General features: G+C 34.4%; 1 protein-coding gene across 1 annotated transcript in view; it reads right to left on the bottom strand.

The window, feature by feature from the left end:
- Window positions 1-377: 377 nt before the first annotated feature.
- Window positions 378-12,111, bottom strand: part of LOC106882204 (HBS1-like protein) — a 91,627-nt gene continuing 79,893 nt past the window's right edge. The window contains exons 12-17 of the mRNA XM_014932797.2: window positions 11,484-11,657; window positions 10,612-10,707; window positions 8,455-8,558; window positions 4,434-4,534; window positions 3,158-3,302; window positions 378-1,328 (exon numbers count right to left, since the gene is read on the bottom strand). Coding sequence (XP_014788283.1) covers window positions 1,308-1,328; window positions 3,158-3,302; window positions 4,434-4,534; window positions 8,455-8,558; window positions 10,612-10,707; window positions 11,484-11,657 — 641 coding nt within the window. The 3' untranslated portion in view covers window positions 378-1,307. The remainder of the gene's footprint in view (window positions 1,329-3,157; window positions 3,303-4,433; window positions 4,535-8,454; window positions 8,559-10,611; window positions 10,708-11,483; window positions 11,658-12,111) is intronic.

Below are 12,111 nucleotides of genomic sequence, written 5' to 3'. Positions count from 1 at the left end.
TACACCGGTTAAATATGTACTAATTTTATCTTCATTATCATTTTAAACTTCATTCAATTTGTTTGTTTCATTTCTCTCCAACCTTTGCACATCATCTGCATTCACAGGCATGAAATGTTTTTGCATCACTGATTTAATGTTTATCTTATCCCCTCCTCTCTTTGATTGTGTGTGTAAGCATAATTCCCTTTTATGTCTGAAGAGAGGGAAAGTCATTTACTAACATCAGTTTCCTCTTATATTTCAGAGTTGAGAGTTGAACAATAGAAAGAATTATTAGCTGTAAAAAATAATGCTCAAAAGAAAGAAAAAAAAATGCTCAGAGCAAACAATGGAAATTGATGTGATGTAACACAAAAACAAACAAAGACAATAAATACCTTGCAACTTTAGATTTATTGAAGCCATAGTGATGATGCTTATCTTGATCCCAATGCACAAAGTTAATTTTGAAATGTTTTAGTTAGCTTTAGTAGATTACTTAATATAACTAAAGATTACGAGCTTAAATTTTATTTAGCTATTTCAGAAAAAAAGTTAAAAGAAAAAAATGTACAATGTATATTTAATTTATTCTTAGCCTTATTCAAATTCAAAATAATATTTTTAATACATATCATAAATTCATATAAATCATATATAATTTATTCCAAATCTATATAAAATAATGTTTCTATATATCACAGTCTTTTTTTAATGAGTTAGAACAGCGATGTACAATATGGTCCAAAGGAACCACAAGTGGTCCAACCCAAAGTCTTGGTGGTCCACAGCGAGTTTTACGTCCAGCTGTATAGCATGATGCAATTAAAAGGAAATTTATATCTGGTGGTCCATTATTTCATTGAATTTTGTGAACCACCTTCGGAAAAAGCTTGTGCATCATTCAGTTAAAAAATAGCAACTTCTGGAACATAAAAAAGAAAGCAAATTCAATTTCATTTCTAAATTATTGTTTTTCATAGCCCTATCTGTGATAAAATTATGAAAATGTAAATCACCGCAGGAGACAGCTTAAAAAAAAAAAAATAAAGAGGCAACAATGGGAGATGAGACTGCTTTCAGAGCTGAGCACCAAAACCAAAGTTAAGCTTCAGAATACCAGTTTTCTGATTTAGAATTTAACAAAAAGTTATATTAAAGAAGTAATCAGTATGTTAGAAATAAATCCAACACATGCTTTGTTAAGTATACAGACTGTAAGAAAAGTACAATCTGTTGTATTGCCCAGGTCATGTCCAGTAGCCAGAAAGATATCCTGTTTGGAATCCTGTAATAATCTCAAATATGCATGTATCAAGGTTGTTCTATGTTTTCACATTGAGAATCTGTTAAAAAGAAAAAAAAACCCAGCATAAACAAAAAAATACATATTTAAAAAACACAATAATATAAGGTAGTTAGTACGGTAATGGAATTAAAAATTAATGGGAATAGGTTCTAATTTACTTGACATAACTGTTTTAATAGAAAGATGGATAATGGTCTCTACAAAAGCATATGGAGCTTGTAATGGATGAGATGTTAAATCTCCCCTTTGGGTGCAGCCTCAATGTACTTAACAATTCCTAAGATATGGTAGTTCTCTTCAACAGCTACATGAATTGAGTATTGTAGAATTAAATAAACAATTAAACTCCTGCAGCAGATAATAACTCACAATTTTTGAAAACTAGTAGTCCAAGAACTTTTCACGTAACTGATTTATCTCTTATTTTTGAGTCTTCAGAGTGCTAAGTTAAGCAGGTTTTCAGAAATATTGCGTTGTCTAAGAACCAGAGTCTTTCCCTCTCACCCAAAAAAGAAAACAAAATATAATTGGCTGCAGGTTGGCTATAGGAATACAGTGAATATCAAATAAACAGTGTGGAAGTATTTTGATTTAACTTACAATGAAATTTATTCAGAAAGAAAGAAGTCACTTCATTCAAGTAACAATATACAGCACCTATAAATAGGATATGAATAGGGCACCAATCCAACTAGTAACCTTCGGCTCTGATATTTTCTTCACAATGAAACTTTTACTTTATATTTTGGTCAAGGAAAATACTCAAATACTGCAGCTGGTTCCTGGATCAGTTTCATGTGAGAAAGAAATTTCCTTGGGCATGGTGTTGCTCAAGAAAGTGTGCACAAAATAAAACTGTTCTACTTTTTTGCATTGTTATGAGTAAGAGGTTAAATGAACATGAAGCAGGTCGTTTTCTGGATTCTTAGTCAGGAATTGAAACCTTAGCCTGGATTTTTCTGTTAGCTCCTTTCTCTTGTTCTTGGCTTTAGTACTTAGAAATTTATGAAAGTCAACTGTCATACTTAGGATAAGTCCTATTGTTTAACTTAACATCTGAGATTAAATTCAGTTCGACAGAGATAAACCCATTCACTTTCTTTTGTTCTCTGATCTACATCCAGATTTCTAACATGTATAAATATAGAACTCCTCTTCTTTCACTTGGCATCTTTGCCAAAGGTGCATCCTCTCTTTCATTCAGTACCTCTTCTGAACAAGCACGTTCTCTGAAAATTTTAGGACAGCTTGTTTTTAATTTTAGTCACGTCACATCTTCCTCTTTCTAGCATGCCTATATCTTCTTAGCCTCCACAACTGACTCAAATACTACCAAAAGTGTGCAAGCTGTGTCATTACTAACCTCTTCTATCACTTCGAAACAGCAAAATGTTACAGCTTTGGTGTACTGTTTCTAACAACAAACTCAGAAAAATAAAATCTATAAGAAATAACTTTTTTCCCCTTCTGTTGATTTAGTTGGTGGCTATCACACTGTCCTGCAAAGTTTAAATAATCTGCTATCAGTAACATATATCTGTTACAAATATACAGCTGAAAACCTGGATCTGTTGGACATATTCTTTATAATGTACATCATAAATGTTACTATATGGCATTAATTGAAAACAGGTGCAGTGTCTTTTACAATATGGCTATATAACGAGAACTTATGTTGTCACAGTCACTAGTCAATTGCTTTGAAAAGTAACATAAATTTGTAGTTTCTACAAAATCATTATATTTAAATTAAATGAGTTTTTAATTAGGCAATGTGAATCATAGAAAATAATTGTACCTGCAACAGATCAGTAATATGAAATCTTGGGGGTTTATACAGGAAATAACTTAAGAAAGTTAGTTTACCTCTTCAACCAGACCAGCTGCAATAGTATGTCCACTATAGCGTATCATGAAACGCCCAAGTTCTTTGAATTCTTTATACAATTCAATACATAATGGACGTTCAAATTCTAGTTCTACTACAGCACTGCTGTTTTTACCAAGACACCTGTATGAATAGGCAATGGAAAATATCAATTTTTATAAAAGAAAGAATAAAAGGAGAATGTAATTACATATATAGTTGAGCTGAGAACACAACTTTTTCTTTGTTTAACCAAACAATAAAATGTTGTAATTTAGTGCCAAATCAGTTCTGATCTAGTATCAAAAACATATCTTATCAAAAGCATTTCAGCCACGACCATCCCATCTTTTGTTCAGACATATTGGATCTGGAATTGCATTATGATGTGCCTGTTTCTTTTTTTTTGAGATGACAGGGTGTGATTTGGGAAGGATTTAGTTGATATTTCTTGTGGGTCGATGACCATATGGAGATACCTGTGTTGTAACAAGAAAGGTACTGATTTTCAAGTATGGAGTTTTTAAGCATATTTGATGAAATGTACCTTCACACTATATTATCAAATAATGAACTCCTTTCAGAAATTGACAAATTAACCCTTTAGCATTCAGATAATTCTGTCAAATGTAATGCTTAGTTGCACTGTTTTCAATTAATCGTGCATTATCTTGTAGCTTCAAGATTTCAGTGATGTGATTGTTTATTTTTAGCCCTTTAAGCAGTCAGATTACTCTGTTAAATGAATGCATATTTATTCACATCGTTTTATATTAATTATGCATTATCTTGTAGCTCTGAGATTTTGATGATGCGATTGTATATTTTTAGAATGATATTGTAGGGTAGGTGTAAGAGGCCAGATCTGGTCAGTTTAAACATAAAACAAGTAGAATATTTGGGCCAGATATGGCTGATTTAAATGCTAAAAGGTTAGAATGGCATTATAGACTAGGTATGAGAGGCTGGTTGTGACTGGTTTGAATGTAAAACAGGTAGACTATTTGAGCTGGATATGGCCAATTTAAATGCTAAAAAGTTAAATATAAAAAATAAGAATTTAAGAAAATTCAGCTTCTATATTTCTTATTTATCATTGCTACCCATTAAAGTTAGCTATTTCGGATGTTGTAAAGTGACAGAGCCACCGATCCAATTTAGAGTTGAAAGTAAACATGTTACTAAAGAAATTTTTTGACACTTAAAAGTAAAAAACTCTGAACAATTAAATAAAAGCAATTAAAGAAATCGATTGAAAAAAATTATCCAACTTACTTAGGCCGGTTCTTGATGATTTCTCCTGTACTTTTATGAATTTGACAAATTAATCGTTTCCAAAGAACAGGTTCTGTTGTAGACTGGTAATGGAATATACTCTGAAACAGTAAAATCAGTATGGTGAAGTTATATATGAGATTTTGATAGCCACTATTGCTGAAGTAGTGCTTCAATGCAAAAGAACATGATGTTGGGGAAAGAATTTTGGAATTATAGAAGCACACTTGCCCTCATTGATGCTAAAAAAGAAGAGGAATGAAAATCTTATAAGGAGAGGTTGCTAAATGAAAAGATTGCATGAGAGAGAGAGAGAGAGAGAGAGAGAGAGAGCCCTTAACCCAAAAGAAGGACCAGCTATTGAAGTTGATGTCAGAGGTATTCACTGGGATGCTGAAAATGTTCAGCTAGTTATTAAGATAGTATAGAGAAGTGTCATACTCAATGACTAACATAGCGATATCATCATGGACTGTTACGAGAGAAAAAGAATGCTTTAAAAAGAATCAATTATAGAGACATCAATTGGATTGACCAAATTATGAATGTCACATAAAGAGTAGAATAATTCTGAAGAAAATTAGTTTAGATAGAGTGTAATTTGAGTTTGCGCCATGACAAAGTCCCACTGATACTCATTAGTGAAACAATTTCATGAGTAATTCTTAGCAAAGCACAAGCTATTATACCTAGCATTTGTTGACAGAGTATTATGCTCTATCTGTAGTTTGGTACTTACTAAGAAAACAAGGCATAAACGAATGGTTTGTGAGAGTTGTGCAAGCCATATACAGAAACACAATCAGTAAGGTTAACAAGTCCTGTGAGAAATTTAGTGTAGAGGGTTTAGTTCTTAGCCCCTCCTGTTTAATATAGTTCTTCTCAAGGTCTTAACAGAGAACCTTGAAGCCAGCTGTCAAGGGGTACTCTGTATGTTGAGGACCTAGTTCTCATACCTGAATCTGCTGAATATTTTGAGAGGAAAATCCAAACGTAGAAGCAAAGCCTCAAATGGAAAAGTTTTGGTCAGCAAAGGAGACAAGACTTTATTGCCTTTGAGAAGTGGTCAGGTTTGATAAGCATAAAAAGAGTGTGTAGGAATTTCATGGTGTATTCAATGTTAACCATCAGTGCATGAGATGTACAGTGGGATCACAGGCAGACTGACAGAGGTTTTGTAAGCAGCAGATGCACAGGAATAGTTAGCAGTAAAAACACCCATGAAATGTATATCTTCAAATGTCTAGAACGCTCCCTACAAATAGTTGATAGCTTCCCTTACTTAGATGGCCTAATCAGCAATGAAGGTGGGTGTTCTGTAAGTATAGTAGCCAGAATACAGATGGAGTGGGAAAGTTCAGGAAAGGTATTATTTCAGTTGGTAACAAAGAATTCTCTCTCTAAATGAAAGGTGGATTGTACGATGTTTGTGTAAAAAATGTGATGTTGCAGGCTAGCAAAAGCATAAGTATTGAATGTAAATGATGTGTAAAGGATGGAAAGAAATAAGGCAAGCAAGCTCTATTGGATATGTAATGTTAGTGTGAATGAATGATGGAACACGGATGGGTTGAGAGAAAAATTGAGTATGGGGAAAATCAGAAGTAGTGTGCAAAAGAAAAGACCAAGCTTGTTAGAACATGATGAATATATGGAGGATTGCATTTGAGTGAAGGAATGCCAAATAATCTGAATGGAAAAGCGCTGTGGAAGAAGAAAACTGAGGAAAACATGGGAAAAAAGTGGTGAAAACTGATCTTAAGAGGTTGAACCTCACAAATGGGGATGACAAAGGACTGTAAAAAGTGTCAAGACATGGTGCTAGAGAAGACCTATAAGTCTCATGCGAGGATGGTAAAGCAGATATTAAATGATGAGGATGTTAGCTATGATGATAATATATATCATTTCCATACGTTCTTAATAAATTGCTAACCTCAAATACTTCAAGATTCACATTAAATGCAACAGTCTCACCCATTTATGAGTGCAGGCATGGCTGTGATTAAGAAGTTTGCTTCATAACTACTTGGTCCAGGGTTCAATCCAACTGTGTGGCATCTTGGGCAAGTATCTTCTACCATAGCCTTAAGTTGACCAAAACCTTGTGATTGAAATTTGGTAGATGGAAACTGTGTGAGAGATCTATAAAATAAGCACCAGACTAAGAATTGGGGGCGAAATAATCAACTAAAAACCTTCAAAGCATGGCCACTGCCTAAAGATGGAAACCAGTAAAAGAACAGAAAAAATATTCTTCTACCAATGTGTGACACACTCCTACAGGCCATGGGTAATGTTTTTCCTGCTTAGGAATAAAAATAAGGTTCTACAGGGAAAGATAACACTAAATAGATTAATGGAACATTAGAAGTAGCTGTTCTCTTCACAGTTTTTCCAGAGATCCTTTGGAGGAATTGCATTTTGGCCACTTGTGTTCATAATTGTACTCATTTGGTACAACATTCATGGACGTAGATGAGGACAGGCAAAAAAACCGAATTAAAAATAGCAGGTTAAATAATATGTCTAAGGAACTTTAAGATATAGAACCACCGTGCTTCTCTCCTTCTTCTATTTTATCACTTAACCATTTCATCTTGGGATTTCAATGCTGGGAGAAATTAAGAAAGATGTGGAACTTGAAGAATACTATATTTGATGGCATGTAAGATGTAGAGAAGTAGTGGTTTGATTTGGAGAGACCCTCTGATCACCAAGTTATACACCCTGTCAAGTAATATTATTCTGGAGATCCTTAAGAGAAACTCCATTTCAGCTGCTTGTATTTGTGATTTTATTCTTTTGATCATTAGCCAACATTCATGACTACAGGGTCACCTTAATTTCATTGACTTATTAATTGGTGGCGAGCTGGTAAAAATCAAAGTGCAACAGACTGAATGAAGGGCCTCCAGCAATATAAACCATGCCAAAGCTGACACTGAGGCCTGAAGTGGTGCGGCAGTTCAATGGGTCCTGGCAAAACCATCCAATCCATGTCAATGTGCATAATGGCAATTAAATGCTGCTGCTGATGATATTGAGTGTCAGGTCAGGTCAGATGTGGGGGGCATGCACCATTACAATGTTTTCCTGCATTCACCATTTCTCGGTATATTCCCAGGTCCTCCCATGCAATCTGTCAAGCAGAGTCCCAGTCGGTCCCCATCTTTCTAAGATACCTCCTCATCTGCCTTGACCATGTGACATATAGTCAACTTGGATTCTCAGCACCAGCTCAGACTATTTGGTTATATTCAGTGTCTTGGGGAGGTCAATAAAATGAAATATAAACCATATACTGAAGTTGGTTCAGTTGATTAAACCCTTCTCCAAAAAAGTCTGTAGATTTGTGGCATTGTGGAAAATCACTTTTGTTGAACTATAGAAATTAATAATGAAGGCCAGAGAATCACAGTTAGCAGTGTCAACCTATGCCATAAAGGAAGTATTATTGGTATCCTATCACAGATATAGAATTGTAAATAATATTCAAGCAACAACAACAACATGCCTTTCTAATATAGGCACAAGCCTTGAAATTTGGGGATAGTCGATTACATCGACTGTAGTACTTCACTGGTACTTATTTACTGATCCCAAAAGGATGAAAGGCAAAGTCAACCTTGATAGTGTTAAGCGTTTTCTCTGGTATAGTAATGATTGTGCTAGCTCGCTGTCTTGATAACAACAATCCTTTCTACTATAGGCACAAGGCCTGCAATTTTTGGGGAAGGGGCTAGTTGTTTACACTAATCTCAGTGCTCAACTGGCACTTATTTCACCAACCCTGAAAGAATATAAGGCAAAGTTGATCGTGGCAGAATTTGAACTCAGAATGTAAAGACGGACAAAATGCTACTAAGCATTTAGTCCAGTGTCCTAATGATTCTGGTGCCTGACACTATGTGTTCTAGCTCTTTATATTCCGAGTTCAAATCCCACAAAGATTCTGCCAGTTCACTGCCTTAATAATAATGATGATGATGATGATGATGATGATTATAAGAGTACTTACAGGATAACCCCTAGTAATTGGCACTTCAATATTAAACACAACAACTTTGGCCCGGATTTTGGTCGCTGACTTCATAGGATTACTGGCATCACAGAGAAAGTTACCTGAGAAACAAATACAATATGTTATTTTAAAATATATACTTTGAGATAAAAATTAATAATGTAAATATATGTGAAATTGTGTGTTGCAACAGATATTGTTATATTTGGGTGATAGTAATTTTTTTTTTTTTGCCAAATAACCACACATACATACTTGTTCTTCACTTCAGCTTTATTATTGTTCATATTTTAGTGTCCTTCATCTGAAATCTTTCACCACACATCCTGTGACCTCTTCAGCAACTCTCCATGTCATGTGTCTCCTCCTACTCTGTTTAGTCCATTCTCAAAATGGTCATATTTGACAAAAATATAACTATCTCCAAATATAACAATAATGTAAATATAATCATACATAAACTCTAGAAGCAGGATGACTGGGTTTGTTTTGCAACCATGTGGTTTTTGGAGTCTGTTTAACTGAGTCACACTTTGAGCAAATATCTTCTACTTTGCCCTAACACTGACCTTATGAGTGATATTTTTTTGATAGGCAAAAACTATACAGAAGCCTGCCATGTGTGTGTGTGTGTGTGTGTGTGCATGCTCATGTGTGGGTCTATAAGTGTGAACTTGCTAAGCATCTATTTCTGCATGTCTTTATACTGTTTGGCTAAAGATGTTATTTTGATATGAGATGGATGGTTCATCATGGTTGAGTCAGTATATATTGGGAACCACTGCTTCATAAATGTTATATTTCATTTTGGGGTTGGTTTCTATGGTTGGATACTCTTCCTATCACCATACACTTTACAGAAGGTACTGGTTGCATTTTATCAAAGCACCAGAGAAGTTGTTATGTTCTCAGCATCAGAAAAGCCTAATGGGGTCTCTTGAGCTGTTCTAATTAGTAATTATGAATCTCATTATAAAAGAGAAGCTGATCTCTGTCTGTCTGTTCATAACATGTGTAGAGAGAGGGAAGGGGAGGAGAAAAGCTGTTGAGTAAGAATTACAGAGAGAGAGAGAGAGAGAGAGAGAGAGAAAAAGAGAGAGAGAGAGAAAAAGAGAGAGAGAGAGAAAAAGAGAGTGTGTTTGTGTGTGTGTGTCTGAAATACAGATAAATAGGTAGTGTTGTCACCTTAGTAACTAACAAGTTTTGATTAAAAACAGGAATTTTAAGTGCATGTTTGTCAACACAACACAACACAGACTTCAAAAAAAGACCATATTTTAGGTTTTATCACCTTTTATTCGTGCATATATTTATATTTTATACTATTGGGTTTTACCATTGGGTGCCCCATTATTATAATTCATATTCGATTTTTGATAATTTGAGAATGATATAAAGTTGTTTTGACTGATTGGAGTGTTTATTCATTACATATATATATACATATATCTACACACACACATATATATATATATATATATATATATACATATATGTACATACCATACATATATACATACATCTACATACATATGCACATACATACATACATAATACATACACACACAATATATATATATAGTTATCATCCACTGGCACCTACAGCAGTATATTGGTTGAGGACAGTCTCCCCCTCTAGTTGCCAGTTAGGAATTTAAGAAGAAATAAAGTAGTGATCCATGGAGATGCTTTGGAGGAAGGGTTACAGCATCAGACAAGATATCTTGTGGCATCTGTTCTGGCTCTTTGCATTCTGACAACAACATATGATAATAAATTGGCACCAAGTTGTACTGGCCTTTGCCTTTGCTTTGGACATTAGTACTGCAGAAAAAGAGGACTTGCATGCATGAGCAACTGCATCTTGTGGAGGAACTTTCAAGGTGCAGTTCCATGGTCTCACAAGACATCCCCAAACTCCAAAATAGAAATAATGGGCAGATACTAATTATTACTCTTAGCTTATATATGCACTACATAATTACTGAATGTTTTGTTTGTTAGACTGAACTAAATTAAAATAAGCATAGAAGTCCAAGCTATGGTAGAAATTCTTCCACAGTAGCTCTGTTTCAGCAAATTCTACCACTACGATACCATAAAAGGCTTGATAGGAATGACTGAATACAAAGAGAACAATCAAATGACACTCACCAACTGAAACATTATTCATATCAATACCAACTAGAGTAAGTATGATGTGATCCCCTGCAAAGGCACATTGCTTTGGTTCATCATTCAGCGTGATACCTAGAAAATAGAATTTAGAAAACCTCTCATTTACAAAAGATATACCATATTTTCCAGCATACAAGTCAAATTTTTCAGATCAAAATTTACAGCCAAAAGAAGTAGGTTGACTTATACACTAAGATAACTTTCGAGGACCAAAAATTCCAAGTCAAATGCAGAATTTGGAAAGATTGTAATAACACCATATAACAAAATTTATATATTGCTTTGTCTTTGGTCAGTAAATGTTATTTCCTATTTGCATCTATCTAGAAATCAAAGGAAAGTATTACTATTCCTTTCAAACTTTGCTTTTGTGACCTGGACATCAATATTTTGAAACACATTTTCTCTTACATTTCAGACATATTCAGCACTGAGTTGCTGAAGCAAAATATATATATATAGCATAATCACAATTGTCCAATGAATGCTAATGTAAAACATTGAGTAACAGTTTGTGAAGATTTTTTGGAGGGGCTTTAATAAATAGCAAATTCAAAAGCTATTTTTTCTACTTGTCTTGCATTTATGTGATTATTTGTGTGTACACACACACACACACTATATAAAATACTATATATTATATTCTTTGATGACTACTAGATGCTATGTTTTTACTTATGAACATTTTCTTTGGAACGAATGAATTCACAAACTTCCTTACCCACTAACTTCTTGACATGCTGTTTCCAACAACTCAAAACTAAGTTGTTGAGACACATCCAATGTCTTCATCAAGAACATCATTCCTTCAAAACTAGCAGTGAGAGTTCAGATAGAGAAATGCTTACCTTTGACTGTAGCTTTTTCAGCATTTGGCATGAGTAATACTACATCACCATTCTGGACTCCACCTGTACATACTTTACCAGACACACAAAATCCACTGCCCAAGCCTTTAAACACATCTGAGATACACAACCTAAAAGGACTGTCGATAGCACGATCCAGACTGTAAAACTCATCTGAAATTTAAAAATAAAAAAAGTTAAAATTTAATTTTCTCCATTAATGTTTTTGTTTCAGAAAAGCAAGAATATATCATATCTTATATATACATCATATCAGGAGTGGCTGTGTGGTAAGTAGCTTGCTTACCAACCACATGGTTCCGGGTTCAGTCCCACTGCGTGGCACCTTGGGCAAGTGTCTTCTTCTATAGCCTCAGGCCGACCAAAGCCTTGTGAGTGGATTTGGTAGATGGAAACTGAAAGAAGCCCGTTGTATATATATATATATATATATATATATATATATATATATATATATGTATGTGAGCGTATATGTTTGTGTGTCTGTGTTTGTCCCCTCAACATCGCTTGACAATTGATGCTGGTGTGTTTACGTCCCCATAACTTAGCAGTCCGGCAAAAGAGACCGATAGAATAAGTACTAGGCTTACAAAGAATAAGTCTTGGG

The sequence above is a fragment of the Octopus bimaculoides genome, chromosome 18 (genome assembly GCF_001194135.2).
Source record: "Octopus bimaculoides isolate UCB-OBI-ISO-001 chromosome 18, ASM119413v2, whole genome shotgun sequence".
NCBI lineage: Eukaryota > Metazoa > Mollusca > Cephalopoda > Octopoda > Octopodidae > Octopus > Octopus bimaculoides.
The sequence above is the reverse complement of the archived record's forward strand: the minus strand, read 5'-3'. Positions and strand labels throughout refer to the sequence as shown.